A 22,572-nucleotide genomic window follows, 5' to 3' on the forward strand; every position below is an offset into this window, starting at 1 on the left:
TTTTCGTCTTCTGCGCCTGTCTTTAATAAAGCTTTTCTTTGGGTCTCAAAGGTGTGTCCAGTAGCCTTTGTGTGAGCTCTCCAACTGTCTCTTTCAGAGGCCACCATCGCGTTCAAAGTCAGTCAATTATGGTGCGTCGCTATGCTCACGACACTAAGTGACGTCACGGGGTTTGGTTTATATTAATTAATATTAGTTAGTTGTATTAAGACTTCAAGGTGATAACATCGATTACTGACAGAGACTTCTTCTTATTCGTTCTCATTTTTCATATCAGAGGGTTCAGATCCGTAATCCTATATCTGAGATGAACCGCGCAGTGCTTTCCAGGTCAGGCAGTTCTCCGTATAGTTTCTCTTCTTCAGGAGTGTTTTGGGGTCAGAGTCTTGTTCGGGCTTCTCGATAAAGTTGCATCTTTGAAGGATTTGTTCAGCATTGTCTGGTGATGCTCCATAATGGCAAGTTTCGCTAGTCACAACTTTATGTTTCCGGAACATATGATGTCTCATTCTGTTGTGTCCGGTTCTGAGTCGAAAAATTATGCGTTGGTTGTCGCGATAGCTTATAATATGCTTTTTGTTTGTGATTGGGATGTGAGCTAGTCCAATATCATTCATTCTACACTCATTTTCAACATTTTTTCTCGGTAGAGAGGTATTGTCCTTTCTTTGTTCGTCCCTTCATCTTTGGCCAGTATGTCTGCTTTTTCATTCTAATTCAATGTGTGCTGGAACTCATGAAGAACAGTTTCCTTGCTGTTGATGTTAAGGTTTACAAGAGCTGCCCCGAGTTGCTTTATATAAGAAGTATCTGAATTTTTAAGGCTTTGAAGGACTGTTTTTGGCATCGTGCAGTAAGACAATTGGCTGTTTGGTGTACATGGGTAGTTTATTGGTGTGGTAGCTTCTAGTTACAGTGCTTGCCTTTCTGCTCTATGGCTGTCTGAGAGATCTCCAGTTGCAAATTGACTTTTCCAGTCTTTCTCCATTGGGCCATTCAATTAGTATGCCAGCTCCTCGTTTGTGTTGGATTTTTGGGAGGATCCATCTGTGTAGACTCTGACTCATTGATTGTTGGGAAAATGGGATTTTAGAAAAGAGGTTAGGGTTCCTTGAGCTGGACAGAGACTTGACCAAACGTTTACTAATTCCTTGACCTCGACTCGACCAAAAGTTCACTAATTCCTTGACCTTGACAGAGACGCGACAAAAAGTTCACTAATTCCTTGAGCTTGACAAAGACTCGACCTTGACAATTACGTATTAAACATTGTTCAAGTTATTCAATAGTACGAACTCGGTTCTTCACTTGTGATTGTGATAGCTTGCAAGAAATACACCCGTACAATTTGTCAAACAATATATAAAACGAATGTAAGTGTTATCATTCGCCGTTTGTCGCTTGGCACATTTTTCTTCAAGAGCTGAGGCCAATGCTTTTTCACTGTCCGCAGCTTTCTTTGATACCATCTGACTCCACATAGTGCGATCTAGGGCTGTCTTCCCAGTATCGAGGACCACAGTTTAAAGACTTAAAAACTAACCGAGAACCATGTTAATGCTTAATTGCTACTGTACACAAATAACCTCAATTGACTCACTTAATCTTTACCTATGTCAACATATTCAATATGCTACTGTACACATATAACCTCAATTGACCCACTTAATCTTTACCTATGTCAACATATTCAATATGCTACTGTACACAAATACCCCAACTGACCCACTTAATCTTTACCTATGTCAACATATTCAATATGCTACTGTACACATATAACCTCAATTGACCCACTTAATCTTTACCTATGTCAACATATTCAATATGCTACTGTACACAAATAACCTCAATTGACCCATTAAATCTTTACCTATGTCAACATATTCAATATCGAAGTGACAATGGTGTGCTGGTAACATAGAGAAGTCATTCGTGCAATTACCTGGCAATAAAAAATGCATATAAAAACACATACATATTAGACGACATAGGCCATTCAGAGTTTAATAAAATGTATATTTATTATAAATCTAAATGGCCTAAAACACAGAGTGCATCATTGTTTTTTTTTTATGGATATTTGTTTTATTCATGTTCTAGACTCGAAGAATAACTTAACATTTATTACATTACACAACTGATAACAATAAGTACGCCTAACTAAAGAAGAAATAATAGAAAAAAAAACCCCTAACAACAAAGCAGCTTATATGTAGGAAAAAACTGCCCATTTACAGTTATGTATTTTCAATACTGTGCGATCTAATTTAGTTATTCTATGTAAAAAAGTTAATAAGTGTTACAGTCGTGGGTGGCGCAGCATGGTGTGGATGAAAATGGTGCGAATAAGGATATGGAGAGGAAGGGAGATTTAAAAGAGCAAGCTAGGGAAATAGGAACACGGATCGAGTTGAATCTATTAGGTTGACGCCATTTGTGATACTATTAAATAAAGTATTTCTAAATTGGAACCTGAGTGTATCTGTTTCTTTTTGATCTACTATTTTTCAAGAGTCATGTGTCGTAACAATTAGTTAACTAATTAATCCATTCATATGTTAAATTTTTGATTGATTTATGTTTTGTTAGGGACAATGAATAATTGTGAAAAGTTTCCCCTTGATCTGAGACTGGGAAGTGCTAGAAGTAAAGCGTACCAGACAGACAGAGAGACGTACCAGACAGACAGAGAGACGTACCAGACAGACAGAGAGACGTACCAGACAGAGAGACGTACCAGACAGACAGAGAGACGTACCAGACAGACAGAGAGACGTACCTGAGATGAACTCCTATTGAAAAATCAGAGCAGGAAGGACTAGTCCTCCCGTAGTGCTCTGGCAAGAAACTTAGCCGTCCGGCGTAGTGCCTCATAGCTACCATACAAGTCGAGTGATTGCACAGGCAAGTCCCCCCTTAGCTCGCGGAGCTGGGGACACTCGTACAAGACATGCGACACTGTTTCGACGCTCTCTCCACAGTGACGGCATCGGGAGTCAAAGTTAGTGCGGAACCGGGCAAAGTATGCCCCAATAGGACAGTGTTCCGTCCTGCACTGCGCAACTATTGACTGCTCTGACCTCCTCAGTCGCCACCATGGATCGTCGCGATCTGGGTGACGCATGCGCTGCCAGACACCACGTGCTCTGTCGGATTCCTCCCAGGACTTTAACCACTTCTCATGAATGAGTGCTCGGATTTGTGCCGTTGCTTGTAAGTACGTGCTTGGTGCTTCGAGGTGTGTGGCTGCCATTGCACCCTCCCTTGCGAGGGCGTCTGCCGTTTCATTGCCCCTCACGCCGCAATGTGAAGGCGCCCACTGCATAAAAACGACAGCTCCAATAGCTCGGCGGATGTTATCTGCGGCGCCGATTGCCTCTTCTATTACGGGCGACCCTCCCCCGCCGCCACCCATAACTAGGAGACTGGAGCGAGAGTCAGTGACCAACACCACCGTAGTGGCGCTAGTCTCGCGTTGGAGCATTCGGACCCTAATGGCCTCGAACGCCCTAGTTATCCCTGTAAGTTCGGCATCCATGGAGCATGCGGCGTAGCCGCATGGACCAGAGAGCCTGTCTGGTTCAGTCCGGTCGGGGTAGACAATAAGGGCCCCATACCCCGATCTATCGGGGTCCCTCATTACCGACCCATCGGTATAACAGAATATGGCATCTGGTGGGTAGGATTTTATGGTTATGGATGCCAAATTTTGGAGAATGGCAGGTGTTAATCGCCTCTTGGTGGCTCCCTCTTGCCCTAACAGGGACAGGTTTATTTGTGGGGCCGACAATCTCCTCCACGGAGGGCACGTACTGATTCTCCTAATAGGGATTCTATCAGTGGAGAGTCCAGCTGCGTTTGACAAATTGGCCGCTATATGTGAGAGACGTACCAGACAGAGAGACGTACCAGACAGACAGAGAGACGTACCAGACAGACAGAGAGACGTACCAGACAGACAGAGAGACGTACCAGACAGAGAGACGTACCAGACAGACATAGAGACGTACCAGACAAACAGAGAGACGTACCAGACAGAGACGTACCAGACAGACAGAGAGACGTACCAGACAGAGAGAGTACCAGACAGAGAGACGTACCAGGCAGACAGAGAGACGTACCAGACAGACAGAGAGACGTACCAGACAGAAAGAGAGACGTACCAGACAGACAGAGAGACGTACCAGACAGAGAGACGTACCAGAAAGACAGAGAGACGTACCAGACAGAGAGACGTACCAGACAGAGAGACGTACCAGACAGAGAGACGTACCAGACAGACAGAGAGATGTACCAGACAGACAGAGAGACGTACCAGACAGACAGAGAGACGTACCAGACAGACAGAGAGACGTACCAGACAGACATAGAGACGTACAAGACAGACAGAGAGACGTACCAGACAGAGAGACGTACCAGACAGACAGAGAGATGTACCAGACAGACAGAGAGACGTACCAGACAGACAGAGAGACGTACCAGACAGACAGAGAGACGTACAAGACAGACAGAGAGACGTACCAGACAGAGAGATGTACCAGACGGACAGACAGATGTACCAGACAGACAGACGGTTTGACTTGATGTAAACTTGATATAAACTTTTTAAAATAAACACAAACCCTACCTTTGTAGGCAGCAGCACGTATCTGTCTGACCCTGACATTGGAGACAGTTTTAAAACTCGTTGTTGTGTTCTTATTGGACAGTGACCAGTGGGTGGCCAAATGAAACTTGCTACGCAAATGTTCCCAGAAATCGTTGTATTCTATTACCTGCGACACAAATGACATGGTCAACAGCAAACTATTAGGCCACAGACTTTGAGACATTCGTTTCCTTTTGAATGAAACTTTTTAGATAAGAACTGCTGTATGTCCTCACCACAAGATCATGGCTACTATTAGAGCAATTTTAAAATCTCTACGCAAATATTTGTTTAAGTAAAAATATAACTTTAAAAGAGTGAGTTTTGTGTTATGACGGGCTCCTATTAAATAAACTTTTAGCAAAGGTATCTAAGGTAATGAAACGCTAAACATTTTCACAAGTCCACCTTCCATATCAAAACATATTTTAAATTTTATTATTATTATTATTGCCAGGGTCGAGCTTCATTAAAGGGAAACCAAATTCATTGTAGTCCTATTGACATTGTCCACTGAGAAATTTTCTGAGAAAAATGGCAGGCCAACAGCAGATAATGACAGATAATGAAGATCCTCTTAAGAAAGGTTAGGGCTTTGAATGTGTCTGGTAGGTCAGTTGTCAAAGTGATTGTTATCCTTGCGGTTGATATCACAACAGGGTGTACAGTTAATTTAGATAGCGTCCTTAGTCGCTTTTCATTTTCAGTTTTCCTTACAGTGTGGATGTTAAGGACGGTTACGGATTTTTTTAAATTTTTTTTTTCGATCCACAGTAAATCTGGGCGATTGAAATCCACATTCTTGTCTGTCTAAATAGGTCTCTCCCAGTATAGACCAGGTATCAGTTGACTCCAGAACTTCTTGTAGCGAGTAACTTTCTTAATAATATTTTAAGATTATGTGTCGAAGCCAGGTGTTGATGTATTAGTTTCGTCACTTGGTTATGGCAACCTAGGTTGGCAGATTCTGATAAAGCTGAACATCCTGCCATTATGTGTTTAGTTGACTCAGTCGAAACTTCGCACTTTGTCAACAACATTGAGTTGTAGGATATGCTTTACATAACTTTTAGTCCTCATAACTAGGAACTGTATTGCTGTGCTAGGTAGAGATGACCTGCTTTGAACCATGTTAAAGAAGCAGGTTGTCAACCTTAATTATAATTGTAGTTATTATAAGTATCTACAAAAAGGGAAAAAAACAGGACGTCACCTGACGGAGCTCAATCTCTTCCCTGCCCACTTCGATCAGCTGCCTCATGAACTTGGTCTGCATGTACCTCTCACTGACCGAGCCGCTCTGCAGGTTGATGATGATGACCACTACGATGATGAAGACGAAGAGGCTAACCCTCTTGACGCTGGTCTCTCTGTGGTCCTCGTTGACCAGTGCTCCTGCACCGATTTGCTGAGACTGCCGTCGTGATGAACAAGAGAACGATTTAAACACTATGGTTAGGAAGTGTGTGTGTGTGCGTATTGGCTAAATAGATCCTGATTTAAACACTATGGTTACGAAGTGTGTGTGTGTGCCTGTTCGTACTGGCTAAATAGATCCTGATTTAAACACTATGGTTAGGAAGTGTGTGTAGGCGTATTCGTATGGGCTAAATAGATCCTGATTTAAATACTATGGTTACGAAGTGTGTGTGTGCGTATTCGTATTGGCTAAATAGATCCTGATTTAAACACTATGGTTACGAAGTGTGTGTGTGTGCCTGTTCGTACTGGCTAAATAGATCCTGATTTAAACACTATGGTTAGGAAGTGTGTGTAGGCGTATTCGTATGGGCTAAATAGATCCTGATTTAAACACTATGGTTACGAAGTGTGTGTGTGTGCCTGTTCGTACTGGCTAAATAGATCCTGATTTAAACACTATGGTTAGGAAGTGTGTGTGTGCGTATTCGTATTGGCTAAATAGATCCTGATTTAAACACTATGGTTACGAAGTGTGTGTGTGTGTATTCGTATTGGCTAAATAGATCCTGATTTAAACACTATGGTTACGAAGTGTGTGTGTGCCTGTTCGTATTGGCAAAATAGATCCTGATTTAAACACTATGGTTACGAAGTGTGTGTGCGTATTCGTATTGGCTAAAAAGATCCTGATTTAAACACTATGGTTACGAAGTGTGTGTGTGTGTATTCGTATTGGCTAAATAGATCCTGATTTAAACACTATGGTTACGAAGTGTGTGTGTGCCTGTTCGTATTGGCTAAATAGATCCTGATTTAAACACTATGGTTACGAAGTGTGTGTGTGTATTCGTATTGGCTAAATAGATCCTGATTTAAACACTATGGTTACGAAGTGTGTGTGTGTGTGCCTGTTCGTATTGGCTAAATAGATCCTGATTTAAACACTATGGTTACGAAGTGTGTGTGTGCGTATTCGTACTGGCTAAATAGATCCTGATCATCCGATGTAATCACTAATGAGACAATTAGGTTATAAATAGGAGTTGAAGTCTGAGAGACAGAAGGACGAGTGTTTCTTGAAGTTTTGAACTGAGCTGAATTTTTTATTTAATAATAATAATAATAATCTTTAAAATCCATAAGGAAATTTGTCTTACAATTTGTGCATTACACCAAACAAAACATTATAACTATGGAAAAAAAAATACATTCACACCAGACTCGCTCATAAGTTGCACGTGAAAAGTTCATATCAGATAGTTGAATTTTATTTAATGATTTGATTGCCAAGGGGACAACAGAGTTTTTGTGTCTGTTTGTCTTTGCTGTCAGTGTCTTGTATCTCTTATGTGATGGTAAAATCACAAAATCCAGACCCAAAGGGTGATTTTATTTGTATAATCTTTTTTATCAGTTTTAGCGGCCCCCGAAAGGGGAATAGACGCTATTAATTTTGTGTGGTCTGTCTGTCCGTCCGTCCGTCCCGTTTAGATCTCGTAAACTAGAAAAGAAAATCCGACATCATGATATTCGAAGTTCTGATGCAACGGCTACTTTTTTCTTTCCTGAACGCGAAAATTGTAATTTTTAAAATCAACTATGCAAGCATTTTTTTTTTCATAAAAATACACCTTTTTTACTTCTTCTTCTTCTTCTTCATCGTTCTCATTGTTATGTTGGAGTGTTCATATGACTAGACCAATACATGAGATGAACTGCGCAGTGGTTTCCAAATCAGGGAGCTCTCCATATAGTTTTCTTTCTATTGGGGTGACCTTTTTTACAACTATTCACTATTAATAGTAAAAAACACGGGAGGCTATGTAGCAAGGGAGGTAACTATTTATCATATATTAACACATTGATGCAAACAGTTTTTGATATTTTGTCAAAAATTTTTATATATTGTTTTTACAATTGTATTGCTAAGTTAAGTAAGTTCTATCATGCCAACTGATATATCTCCCCAAAATGTTTACTTTTTTTTAAGAGAAAAAAATCTATTTAGTATGCATATAAGTGGAAGATAATTTAAAACAACAATTAATAAGTAGTTTTTTTCATTTTATCGCGTGAACCGCCATCTCAACCATAGAGTACGAAACGCTTAATTTAACTAAAGGTTGATTTTTTTCTTGAGGCTTTTAATAAGAGATTACAAAACAATTAGATAATCATTATATGACATCAATTAGGTTAGGTTCACATCTAACTTCACCTTCACTTTCACCTATCTCTTGGTTTGCTGGACCGTTGGGCCACCACACAAGATCTGTTAACCTTATTTCTCCATTCTTCTCTTTTATTTGCCTTTGATAGAATTTCATTCCGATATGCTTTCTGAAAATATTGAAACCTGCCTTTTTACCTGCCTGGGTGGACCACTTCAGGGGCCGATTTTTATTTTGTGTTTCCACACAAAGTGTCTTTGTAACCTTGTTAATGTTGAGATCGCCATGGCAAGGCAGTGGTATTAAAAACTTAAAATTTGTGTCTACATACATATATATCGTAGTCAAAGCAGTATATATTGCTAATGAGAAGTTAAGTTTATTTTTTAAAATTCAAATTATGTAATAAGATATAGATACGCTTTCAACGGATCATGAATAAACATGACAGGTAGCATACACTAATAGCAGCACTAAGATACCAAGGCTACCGAGGAACAAGGTGAAGAAAATATGGCGAAATATAGACAAGTCCTTGAGGGGGCCCGAATCTAGAGCTACTTCTAGATAAAGAATCTAGATGTAATCTATACTAGATTTACATCAAAATATATGCAAAGCTTAGATAATCTTTCAATAAACTTGAAGTAACTTTAAATTTAATAATAACTCTAATATAGCACAATATCGGTACACTTAGGCTGACTACGCCTTGTTTGTTTATTGAACAATTCCAATAATAGACCTTTAAATGTAGACTTAGAAGACGATACGCAAAATTTTCCTAAACATTAATACATTAAATTCTTCAATCAATAATACTTTACATTTGGAAATTCCGAACGCGATTGTCCTTTCAAGAACGCGATAGTAGTTTCAAGACCATCATAGGCTCTAGATCTAAGCCTAGTTCTGAAGCTAAATTTACATTTATTTATTTTTAACTTAGAAAATTATAATGGTCAAACTAGAGTTTTCCCCATGTGGCCAACGAGCTAGAAATTCTTTTCTCAGCGATCTAAATCAAGTTTTAAATTTCTTGAAAAATCATTAGAGCCGTTTTTGAGATTAGCGTTCATGCTCCACCCATTTGACTTCCATGAAATTCTGACTTGAATAGAGGTATTGTAAAAAACAACATTTTAAAATATGATTTTGTATTACTGTAAATACACACCTTGGTAATCTGAGCACATTGCTTTCTGTAGATGTATTTCTTAGCCACCGGAATGTAGGTGTGCTTATAGGAGACATTGCGCAAGGCTTCTGCTTTATTCTGGTCAAGCATTTGTACCTGTGTATACATCTCTGCTGACCAGCCTGTGATATTAGATATCAACTTAGACACAAAATAAAACAATAACAACGCCGGAGAGAGAGAGAGATAGACAGATAGAGATAGATCGATGGAAAGATAAATAAATAGATAGATAGATGGATAGATAAATAAATAGATTTACAGATAGATAGATATATAGATAGAAAGATAGATATATAGATAGAAATATAGATAGATAGATAGATAGATAGATAGATAGATAGATAGATGGATGGATAGATAGATAGATAGATAGATAGATTTACAGATAGATTTACAGATAGATAGATACATAGATAGAAAGATAGATGGGGATAGAGAGAGAAAGAATGAAAGATATAGATAGTCAGACACACTGATAGATAGATAGATAGATAGATATACAGATAGATAGATAAATAGATAGATAGATAGATAGATAGATATACAGATAGATAGATAAATAGATAGATAGATAGATAGATATACAGATAGATAGATAGATAGATGGATAGATAGATAGATATACAGATAGATAGATAAATAGATAGATAGATAAATAGATATACAGATAGATATATAGATAGATAGATAGATAGATAGATAGATAAATAGATAGATAGATATACAGATAGATAGATAAATAGATAGATAGATAGATATACAGATAGATAGATAGATAGATAGATAGATAGATAGATAGATAGATAGACCAGTGAAAGAAACAAAGTTTAAAGGCACACAAACTGGAGTCGTGTTTTGCTACCCTCTTGCCTAGTCCCTCCCCGTACAACCGTTTCCTTCAGGGCGCCACGTTGCGGCGAGTTGCGTAGCATGAGCACCCAAAGGCATAATCTCCTCCAGATAATTCCTTCCGGCTAGTCAGACAGGAGATAATATCATCATCGTGGTATTTGAATCGCTATTTCGTTGAAAAAAAGTTATAACAATGCTATTTTCTCACCTTTGACCCTGGAGTCTGCGTCACTCTTGCCTAGTTTATACTTCTCCACGAACAAGAAGGTGACTATAACAATGAAGACCGGGTGCCAGATTATCAGAACAATCAAGAAGGTCATCAAGGAGACGGTCAGATAGTAGCCGCTGCTGTTGATGCGAGTGCCCAGTGCAGCCAGAAAGACGCTCAGAAAGACGATCAGAAGTATCAGCAAGGAGACCGAGCAGTACCGGACAAAGCCTTTCCAATTCTTGCTAGAAGAAAATCAGATACGATACAAGTGGTTTCCTTTGATATAGAAATCAGTAGGTGAATTGAAATTATAATATTGTGATATTAATGCTCATAATTATTATAATTATATTGATGACAGTAATAATAAGAATTATGTGGAAGCGCGGTGGCTGAGTGGTAAAGCGCTTGGCTTCCGAACCGGGGGTCTCGAGTTCCAATCCAGGTGAAGACTGAGTTTTTTTTAATTTCGGGGATCTGTTTGGCGCCTCTGATTCCACCCAGCTCTAATGGGTACCTGACATTAGTTGGGGAAAAGTAAAGGGCGGTTGGTCGTTGTGCTGGCCACATGACACCCTTGTTAACCGTGGGCCACAGAAACAATGACCTATAGACCTCAAGGCCTGAAAGTGGAGCTTTACTTTTACTTTGCCCACTTCACCTTGATTAGCTAAAAAACACCTTTTGCACTTCATAATCGTCGTGCCTAGGCTTCTGAAATAAAGTCTAGAAAATCTTGATGTATTTTGAGTAACTGATTTTTTTGAAACAAACATAGATATATGTTCAAGAAAGAGGTTGTTAAAAAATATATTTTCTGTCTATTAGTGAGTTGTGCAATTCATCTAGAAGGATTAAAACCGATTGATGGATAATATCCAACTGTGAAAAAGATGGACGTTTTTGCACTTTAGGCCAACGCTTACCGGACGGAGGACATGATCCCAAAGAGGAGGACATGGCTTCCTTTTGCCGGACGCTTGGTAACCCTAGTAAAGGCACCTCCAAACTCGCATATGTCTTGTAATTTGGGGCGACAATACTACTCTCAAAATCAAATCGTGACAATGATAATATAATAATATACCTTTAGTATGCCTCGTTTCAAGTTCGAGGTTAAAGGTGAATGAAAAAAAAGATCACAAAGTTGTTCACATTAGTTTGTTTCAACCCCCCACTTCCCACCCCGGAAAAAAAACAACTTCCGGTAGGTTTTCATAATAGCAGCTATGGGGCTTTTAAATAGTTTATTCATAACCCAAATAAAAGGCTTTCTGTCAAAAGATATTCTATGTAAAAAAGAAACAGAAAATAAAAATAAACAACAACAGCGAGAAGAACAACATAAAAAGAGATCGCACACAGTTAAATTTCCCTTGAAATGTCAGGGTATATCATTAAGATGATAGAAACCAGCTGACAAAAGTCATGGTTAAAAAACAAACAAACAAACAAACTCATAAGAAACTACCTCTTCTTTGGTTTTCGAAATATATAGTTCTCCAAACCGATGTTCACCAACATCTGCTGGAAGATGGAGAGCGACAGTTTTGAGCGCTTTACCCCTGCTTCTGGCTGAGCGCTCTGTAACGACTTCACGCTCTGCCTAGACAGACGGACTTGGGTATGGATACTGGGGATCGATGAGCTTCTGGGGCTGCTATGGAGGTCGATGGAAGCCAGAGAACGATTGTAAGCCCTTCCCATCATTCTGCCTATGCTCTCCTGCCTCAAGCCATCTTCTTTGCTGTTCAGGTTGCGATCAGAACCATCGGCATACTCCATTTTTAAGGGCCAGTGCAGGACATTATTTGTAGGTAGGTGTTCAATACTGAGGAGAGAATACACTATTATTATCTTGTCCACAAGTGAGGACAAAGATACGGCCCGCGGGTCACTTCCGGTCCGTTACCTTGAGCTTAACGAAAAAACGCGTTCACATTGCATATTAAATGCATAATAAAAAAGCATCCGAGATTTATTTCACGTGTTCTATTGCGATTCGGTCCGTTCACACTTTTTAAAATTTTAATTCCCCCGAACCGAAAGAGGCCAGGTTAGGGGCAGAAAAAAATATAGAAGCATGGGCAAAAGGTATAAGAGAGATTATAAAGCAAAACTAAAGTATAAGAGAGATAATTAAGCAAAGTAAAGTAAAAGAGAGATTATAAAGCAAAACTAAAAAATAAGAGAGATTATAAAGCAAAACTAAAGTTTAAGACAGATTATAAAGCAAAACTGAAGTATAAGAGAGATTATAAAGCAAAACTAAAGTATAAGAGAGATTATAAAGCAAAACTAAAGTATAAGAGAGATTATAAAGCAAAACTGAAGTATTAGAGAGATTATAAAGCAAAACTGAAGTATAAGAGAGATTATAAAGCAAAGCTGAAGTATAAGAGAGATTATAAAGCAAAACTAAAGTATAAGAGAGATTATAAAGCAAAACTAAAAAAATAAGAGAAATTATAAAGCAAAACTAAAGTATAAGAGAGATTATAAAGCAAAACTAAAGTATAAGAGAGATTATAAAGCATAACTAAAGTATAAGAGAGATTATAAAGTTCAGTAGAGTAAAGTAAAGTAAAGTAGAGCATAGAGTATGATCAAAAACCTAGACATTTCCTGGCAATAGTGCACTAAAGTAGAGCACAGAGTATGATCAACTTAAACCTAGACATTTCCTGGCAATAGTGCACTAAAGTAGAGCACAGAGTATGATTAAAAAACCTAGACATTTCCTGGCAATAGTGCACTAAAGTAGAGCACAGAGTATGATCAACTTAAACCTAGACATTTCCTGGCAATAGTGCACTAAAGTAGAGCACAGAGTATGATCAAAAACCTAGACATGTCCTGGCAATAGTGCACTAAAGTAGAGCACAGAGTATGATCAAAAAACCTAGACATTTCCTGGCAATAGTGCACTAAAGTAGAGCACAGAGTATGATCAAAAACATAGACATTTCCTGGCAATAGTGCACTAAAGTAGAGCACAGAGTATGATCATAAACCTAGACATTTCCTGGCAATAGTGCACTAAAGTAGAGCACAGAGTATGATCAAAAACCTAGACATTTCCTGGCAATAGTGCACTAAGTAGAGCACAGAGTATGATCAACTTAAACCTAGACATTTCCTGGCAATAGTGCACTAAAGTAGAGCACAGAATATGATCAACTTAAACCTAGACATTTCCTGGCAATAGTGCACTAAAGTAGAGCACAGAGTATGATCAACTTAAACCTAGACATTTCCTGGCAATAGTGCACTAAAGTAGAGCACAGAGTATGATCAACTTAAACCTAGACATTTCCTGGCAATAGTGCACTAAAGTAGAGCACAGATTATGATTAAAAAACCAGACATTTCCTGGCAATAGTGCACTAAAGTAGAGCACAGAGTATGATCAAAAACCTAGACATTTCCTGGCAATAGTGCACTAAAGTAGAGCACAGAGTATGATCAAAAACCTAGACATTTCCTGGCAATAGTGCACTAAAGTAGAGCACAGAGTATGATCAAAAACCTAGACATGTCCTGGCAATAGTGCACTAAAGTAGAGCACAGAGTATGATCAACTTAAACCTAGACATTTCCTGGCAATAGTGCACTAAAGTAGAGCACAGAGTATGATAAAAAAACCTAGACATTTCCTGGCAATAGTGCACTAAAGTAGAGCACAGAGTATGATCAAAAACCTAGACATGTCCTGGCAATAGTGCACTAAAGTAGAGCACAGAGTATGATCAAAAAACCTAGACATTTCCTGGCAATAGTGCACTAAAGTAGAGCACAGAGTATGATCAAAAAACCTAGACATGTCCTGGCAATAGTGCACTAAAGTAGAGCACAGAGTATGATCAAAAAACCTAGACATGTCCTGGCAATAGTGCACTAAAGTAGAGCACAGAGTATGATCAAAAAACCTAGACATTTCCTGGCAATAGTGCACTAAAGTAGAGCACAGAGCATGATCATAAACCTAGACATTTCCTGGCAATAGTGCACTAAAGTAGAGCACAGAGTATGATCAAAAATCTAGACATTTCCTGGCAATAGTGCACTAAGTAGAGCACAGAGTATGATCAACTTAAACCTAGACATTTCCTGGCAATAGTGCACTAAAGTAGAGCACAGAGCATGATCATAAACCTAGACATTTCCTGGCAATAGTGCACTAAAGTAGAGCACAGAGTATGATCAAAAACCTAGACATTTCCTGGCAATAGTGCACTAAGTAGAGCACAGAGTATGATCAAAAAACCTAGACATTTCCTGGCAATAGTGCACTAAAGTAGAGCACAGAGCATGATCATAAACCTAGACATTTCCTGGCAATAGTGCACTAAAGTAGAGCACAGAGTATGATCAAAAACCTAGACATTTCCTGGCAATAGTGCACTAAGTAGAGCACAGAGTATGATCAACTTAAACCTAGACATTTCCTGGCAATAGTGCACTAAAGTAGAGCACAGAGTATGATCAACTTAAACCTAGACATTTCCTGGCAATAGTGCACTAAAGTAGAGCACAGAGTATGATCAACTTAAACCTAGACATTTCCTGGCAATAGTGCACTAAAGTAGAGCACAGAGTATGATCAACTTAAACCTAGACATTTCCTGGCAATAGTGCACTAAAGTAGAGCACAGAGTATGATCAACTTAAACCTAGACATTTCCTGGCAATAGTGCACTAAAGTAGAGCACATATTATGATTAAAAAACCAGACATTTCCTGGCAATAGTGCACTAAAGTAGAGCACAGAGTATGATCAAAAACCTAGACATTTCCTGGCAATAGTGCACTAAAGTAGAGCACAGAGTATGATCAAAAACCTAGAGATGTCCTGGCAATAGTGCACTAAAGTAGAGCACAGAGTATGATCAAAAACCTAGACATTTCCTGGCAATAGTGCACTTAAATAGAGCACAGAGTATGATCAAAAACCTAGACATTTCCTGGCAATAGTGCACTAAAGTAGAGCACAGAGTATGATCAACTTAAACCTAGACATTTCCTGGCAATAGTGCACTAAAGTAGAGCACAGAATATGATCAACTTAAACCTAGACATTTCCTGGCAATAGTGCACTAAAGTAGAGCACAGAGTATGATCAACTTAAACATAGACATTTCCTGGCAATAGTGCACTAAAGTAGAGCACAGAGTATGATCAACTTAAACCTAGACATTTCCTGGCAATAGTGCACTAAAGTAGAGCACAGAGTATGATCAACTTAAACCTAGACATTTCCTGGCAATAGTGCACTAAAGTAAAGCGCAGCCTAGGTTCAACATAAACCAGGCAATGTTTAACAAAAGTAGAGCGCAGGGTATGTTCAACTTAAACCTGGGCATCACCTGGCAATATGGCACTATAGTAGAGGGCAGCGTATGTTCAACTTAAACCTAGACATTACCTGGCCAAGAATACTTACACTTCAAACCAAACGATGACACAGAAAGAGACAATGGAGGAGGCAGTGGCGGAGAGGTTCACCTCCAGAGCTAGGTTCTGATAATGCTTCTCCTCACTGACAAGGGCGATGTCGCCTTTGAGCTCCAGCTCCACGGACCCGGTGGTCCAGACACAGAACAGCATGCAGGTGAGGAGCGTGAAGAAGCAGCAAATGACATGCAGGCTCTGCAAAGGAAGAAACCTAAAGGTGGTAGGTGTGATGGCTGAGTAAGTGACCTCGTGGCAGGGCCGGCCTTGGGTAATTGGAGGCCGCAGGCGAAGTGAACAGGGTGGCCCCAAATGAAATAGAAAAACAAAATGTTGAGACCGAAAAAGACGCAGAGAATTATAAACTGTCCTGTATCTGCATCTAAATCAACAACTAGGTTAAACTCATATACATCTAAATCAACAAACAGGTTAAACTCATATACATCTAAATCAACAACTAGGTTAAACTCATATACATCTAAATCAACAAACAGGTTAAACTCATATACATCTAAATCAACAAACAGGTTAAACTCATATACATCTAAATCAACAACTAGGTTAAACTCATATACATCTAAATCAACAACTAGGTTAAACTCATATACATCTAAATCCAACAACTAGGTTAAACTCATATACATCTAAATCAACAACTAGGTTAAACTCATATACATCTAAATCAACAACTAGGTTAAACTCATATACATCTAAATCAACAAACAGGTTAAACTCATATACATCTAAATCAACAACTAGGTTAAACTCATATACATCTAAATCAACAACTAGGTTAAGCTCATATACATCTAAATCAACAACTAGGTTAAACTCATATACATCTAAATCAACAAACAGGTTAAACTCATATACATCTAAATCAACAACTAGGTTAAACTCATATACATCTAAATCAACAAACAGGTTAAACTCATATACATCTAAATCAACAAACAGGTTAAACTCATATACATCTAAATCAACAACAAGGTTAAACTCATATACATCTAAATCAACAACTAGGTTAAACTCATATACATCTAAATCCAACAACTAGGTTAAACTCATATACATCTAAATCAACAACTAGGTTAAACTCATATACATCTAAATCAACAACTAGGTTAAACTCATATACATCTAAATCAACAAACAGGTTAAACTCATATACATCTAAATCAACAACTAGGTTAAACTCATATACATCTAAATCAACAACTAGGTTAAGCTCATATACATCTAAATCAACAACTAGGTTAAACTCATATACATCTAAATCAACAAACAGGTTAAACTCATATACATCTAAATCAACAACTAGGTTAAACTCATATACATCTAAATCAACAACTAGGTTAAACTCATATACATCTAAATCAACAACTAGGTTAAACTCATATACATCTAAATCAACAAACAGGTTAAACTCATATACATCTAAATCAACAACTAGGTTAAACTCATATACCGCCGATGGCTCTAACGTGTTTCATGAACCATTCATGATCACCAGACTAGAAATAGTGTTTCGACATTTCACCAAAAGGAAGACCACAAAGGTCTTCATAAATATGTAGCTTAAACTTAGTGAACGTTCACGAATAAACCTTCAATAATAGTAGAGACTTAGAGTTAGGCTAGCAGACATATATACTATGTTTGAGATTTGATCCATGTTTCACAATTGGTTCTCTAAAAAAATAATTTCTTAGAGTCCTGTGCAAGGCCCCCACTAACCGGAGGCCCTAGATGGCTGCCTATTGGACTATCCCTTAGTCTGTCCCTGCGAGTAGAAAATGTATGCTTAGGGTGAGTACATTTCCATGTACACTTTTTCTTGGCACTGTAATAAAACAACCTGTCTGGTTGTTTATCTGTTTTGTTTATCTGTTTTGTTTACCTGGTTGTTTATCTGTTTTGCTTATCTTATCTTATATAATACAGACGTTACTTCAAAAAAAAAAAAAGAGATGATTACGTCCTACGAGTCATGCATTCAGTCATGCATATTAAATTCTGTCAAGTCACTGGTTTTCCTGGCTAGCACTAGGGAAGAAGGAGTATTTGTACAAATTTGACCTAGCATATGGGATGAGGAATGCGCCTTTATCTTTGTGTCTTTCTGAGTATTTTATTAAATTTTGTTTTTGTATTTGAAGATTATGGTTCAGTGTTTTATGTATAATTGCTACTTTACTTTTGAGTCTTCTGTCCTGAAGGCTTTCTAAACTTAGTGATTTAACTAAAGGTGTTACTCTAGTGACTAGTCAAATGTAAATATTCGTTTGTTATGAATCTCTGTTATCATTTTTGTTTACCTGGTTGTTTATTTGTTTTGTTTACCTGGTTGTTTATTTGTTTTGTTTACCTGGTTGTTTATTTGTTTTGTTTACCTGGTTGTTTATTTGTTTTGTTTACCTGGTTGTTTATTTGTTTTGTTTACCTGGTTGTTTATTTGTTTTGTTTACCTGGTTGTTTATTTGTTTTGTTTACCTGGTTGTTTATTTGTTTTGTTTACCTGGTTGTTTATTTGTTTTGTTTACCTGGTTGTTTATTTGTTTTGTTTACCTGGTTGTTTATTTGTTTTGTTTACCTGGTTGTTTATTTGTTTTGTTTACCTGGTTGTTTATTTGTTTTGTTTACCTGGTTGTTTATTTGTTTTGTTTAACTGGTTGTTTATTTGTTTTGTTTAACTGGTTGTTTACCTGGTTGTTTATTTGTTTTGTTTACCTGGTTGTTTATTTGTTTTGTTTACCTTGTTGTTTATTTGTTTTGTTTACCTGGTTGTTTATTTGTTTTGTTTACCTGGTTGTTTATTTGTTTTGTTTACCTGGTTGTTTATTTGTTTTGTTTACCTGGTTGTTTATTTGTTTTGTTTACCTGGTTGTTTATTTGTTTTGTTTACCTGGTTGTTTATTTGTTTTGTTTACCTGGTTGTTTATTTGTTTTGTTTACCTGGTAGAAGAAGCACTGTTAATTAAACGGTTGACAAAAGAAATCGTGGACAAAGCTCGAGTTCGAATCTCGATGTAAACTTGAATTGTTTGACCATTGAGATGTGACTAGAGCTAAGTTGCGGTTGCTGAAGCGCTCAAAGGCATTCTCCCATATACACCCGCCCCTCGCATGTTTATACAAGAGATAGGACCTGAGGGTATTGAGCATGTGGTTAGACTTGTATGAAATATAGGGGGAAAAACCACGACATACAACAGCAATTTAAAAAATGTTTACTATTGAGGCATTGATGACTAAATTAGGTTTTACAATGTCTAATTTGTCTAATCATGCCTTTTTAAAAGAGAACACATATTTTAATAAGCCTTCAGCAATAAAATAAGTTTTCATTTAGTGCCTTATATATGAACTGAGCAGATCTTAGCAGCTCTATTTAAAACGTAGCTCTTTCTATAACTTTTCATAACCCTGAAGGGACCTACTATTTACCTTGTTGAAGCTACGTCCTGGCATGTTGAAAACTATTCCAATAACAACATGCAGCATTCTCATAAAATACATCAGCTTGAAGATCAAGGATCTCACATTTTTACCTTCATTGGGTAGATACAAGATAGATGTATTAGACTAAATACAGATCTACTAATTTTATCTAACGGTTAGACCCATTGATTAGTTCCACGATTCATCAAAATATTGTCTTGTTCGAAAACTACAAGCTGTCCAAACGCCAATTTCTAACAAAGCTTATATCAACTAACTGTCTGGTCTGGGTATTATTGTCAAGTAATAGGTGTAATAAATATGAAAATAACCAGATAGGAGTTGTTATTTTCATTCAAAAGAGCCGACGTGAATAAATGTTGTCAAGAAGCTTGAAGATTGTGGTTAGCAATGCTGCGATGTTCCACCTCAGTGCCAAGATGTCGATACAACATGAATGGACTTTTTTTTCATCACCATCATCACCAGCCTCCTTCAGTCGTGACACGACCATGGTTCATCTCAAACTAAGTGACACGACCATGGTTCATCTCAAACTAAGTGACACGACCATGGTTCATCTCAAACTAAGTGACACGACCATGGTTCATCTCAAACTAAGTGACACGACCATGGTTCATCTCAAACTAAGTGACACGACCATGGTTCATCTCAAACTAAGTGACACGACCATGGTTCATCTCAAACTAAGTGACACGACCATGGTTCATCTCAAACTAAGTGAGATAAAAGCCTGGGCACTGTCTATGGTCGGAACGATGTCGCCCACATAGCATTTCCCCCCTCTCCGCGCAGCTGATGAGACCAAAGGAACATACAGTTTGGGATCAGTAGCGCCGCAGGCTCTGTCAGGCTGTAGCACAGTGTGTAACAATCTGCCTAAGGGTCACCAGGTCTTGATTTTTCCTCAGGATAGTTTCCCATACATGGGAATCATTTTTTACAAAGCTTATATCAGCTCACCCTGTGTCTGTCTGGTACAAAGTTTTTACACTTTGGATCAAGCTGAAATTTCGCACAATTATTTCTTTTACATGACAACACAAGAATCAATACAAAATTTAACAAATTAGTTAATTATTTATTGGTAATTAATTATTTTGTTTGATATCTTGAACAAGGGAAAGATACTTTACTTGACTGAGGTGGTGGTATAAGCTGAAAGAGTCCCCTTTATAGATCGCTTCAAAGTAAGTTTGAAACAAACAATAGATACAATAGATATGAAGGGTTTTCTATTGCAAGAGTTACCTTTCTTCTGTTTGTAAACTGAGTTGTATAAATCTTTTCTAAAAAAATGAATAAAATTAGAGCACAGAAACTTGGCTAACCTGGTACTGGCGTGACTGGTCTAACAATAAAGTTGACTTTAGTTTTGACATCTGGGATCCAGGCGTCACAGATACAATACCTATCTTCTTGAGTTCTCAAGTTTCGAAACAGAATGTGAGACACGTGCCTGGTCAATGGAAAAAGTCTCGTGACATCTTCTGCCTAAGTAGTTTGTTACTTATTACAGAATGTATTTCTTTTTCTTTTATTATGAAAATAAAAAAAAACAACTAATATCGGATTTCCCTTTTTGATGGCCTTTAAAAACCTCATGGAAAACAAATGTGTGTTGTGTTAACGTGGTGTGTTGTGGTTTATCTGTGGAATGTCAACATTAGAAAAGCGTCCTGTATTTATGCTTGTAAACATCCAGTTATATTTTAACAACAAAAGTTAGTTATACGCTTCGCTATTTCTACGCTCTGGAGTCTACACACAATATACCATATATGAACTAACTCATAAGTTCTAATTTCGCTATAATGCAACATACATACCTAATTATCTTATTTGTATTATATATACATAGTTACCAAGAGTCTTTAAAAGTTGACATGGGCAGCGATAAAACACAGCTCTGTATGGTGCCAAGGTCTTCAGAACAGCTTAAAATAAACCACACTTCTGAACCTGTCTGAGCATCAGTCCATAGAGTTACAAAGTAGTAACTTTCAATCTTGTTTATAATAGTAGATTATTTATAACAGTAGTGAACTTTGGCATTGACAAAAATCTATCTATTGAAAAAAATCTTTCTTTTCAAAAAATCTTTCTATTCAAAAATCTATCTATTCAAAAAAATTGATATAGACATTTCATTATTCAATGTTTTTAAATGAGTACAACAAACTTTTGTTTGCAATTCGTCAACCAAGAAGTGCTGACTAGAAACGAATATCCATACCGATGAGGTCAGATGGGACTGCTCTAGTATTGCCCTGGCAAGAAACTTTCATTCATTGAAATTTCTTTATAGTTTCACATGTCCTAGCTCAAACATCTTGCAAGGGAAGACGATGTCCAGGGCTAAAAATAGAGACTATTGCAACGACTGCCATTCTGACGCGAATGCCATAGATTTGGCTCCTGCAGCAGGTGACAAAGATGTGATCACATCGGGATTACCAAGAAAAAATGGTCACAGCTGGACTACTAAAAAGTGGACACTGCTGTACTACTATAAAAGTGGACATAGCTGGACTACTAAAAATAAGGACACAGCAGTACTACTATAAAAGTGGACATAGCTGTACTACTAAAAATAAGGACACAGCAGTACTACTATAAAAGTGGACATAGCTGGACTACTAAAAATAAGGACACAGCAGTTCTACTATAAAAGTGGACATAGTTGGACTACTAAAAATAAGGACACAGCAGTACTACTATAAAAGTGGACATAGCTGGACTACTAAAAATAAGGACACAGCAGTACTACTATAAAAGTGGACATAGTTGGACTACTAAAAATTGACACAGATGTACTAATAAAAAAAAAGAAGACACAGCTGGAATACTAAAAAAGAGGTCACAACTGGACTACTTAAAAAGTGACACAGCTGTACTTCTAATAATGGACACAGCTGGACTACTAATAATGGACACAGCTGGACTACTAATAATGGACACAAATGGACTACTAATAATGGACACAGATGGACTACTAATAATGGACACAGATGGACTACTAATAATGGACACAGATGGACTACTAATAATGGACACAGCTGGACTACTAATAATGGACACAGCTGGACTACTAATAATGGACACAACTGGACTACTAATAATGGACACAGATGGACTACTAATAATG

At 37.7% G+C, this 22,572-nt stretch overlaps 1 protein-coding gene across 1 annotated transcript in view; it reads right to left on the reverse strand.

Annotated features, from left to right (window-relative positions):
• LOC106073824 (uncharacterized) overlaps nucleotides 1-22,572 on the reverse strand; it is a 109,151-nt gene that overhangs the window by 11,108 nt on the left and 75,471 nt on the right. Inside the window, exons 35-44 of the mRNA XM_056004736.1 lie at nucleotides 21,290-21,390; nucleotides 20,756-20,883; nucleotides 19,410-19,513; nucleotides 15,952-16,157; nucleotides 11,980-12,339; nucleotides 10,503-10,750; nucleotides 9,419-9,561; nucleotides 5,862-6,062; nucleotides 4,628-4,775; nucleotides 1,871-1,942 (exon numbers count right to left, since the gene is read on the reverse strand). Of these exons, the coding sequence (XP_055860711.1) occupies nucleotides 1,871-1,942; nucleotides 4,628-4,775; nucleotides 5,862-6,062; nucleotides 9,419-9,561; nucleotides 10,503-10,750; nucleotides 11,980-12,339; nucleotides 15,952-16,157; nucleotides 19,410-19,513; nucleotides 20,756-20,883; nucleotides 21,290-21,390 (1,711 nt within the window). The remainder of the gene's footprint in view (nucleotides 1-1,870; nucleotides 1,943-4,627; nucleotides 4,776-5,861; nucleotides 6,063-9,418; nucleotides 9,562-10,502; nucleotides 10,751-11,979; nucleotides 12,340-15,951; nucleotides 16,158-19,409; nucleotides 19,514-20,755; nucleotides 20,884-21,289; nucleotides 21,391-22,572) is intronic.

This window comes from Biomphalaria glabrata, chromosome 11, assembly GCF_947242115.1.
Source record: "Biomphalaria glabrata chromosome 11, xgBioGlab47.1, whole genome shotgun sequence".
Classification (NCBI taxonomy): domain Eukaryota; kingdom Metazoa; phylum Mollusca; class Gastropoda; family Planorbidae; genus Biomphalaria; species Biomphalaria glabrata.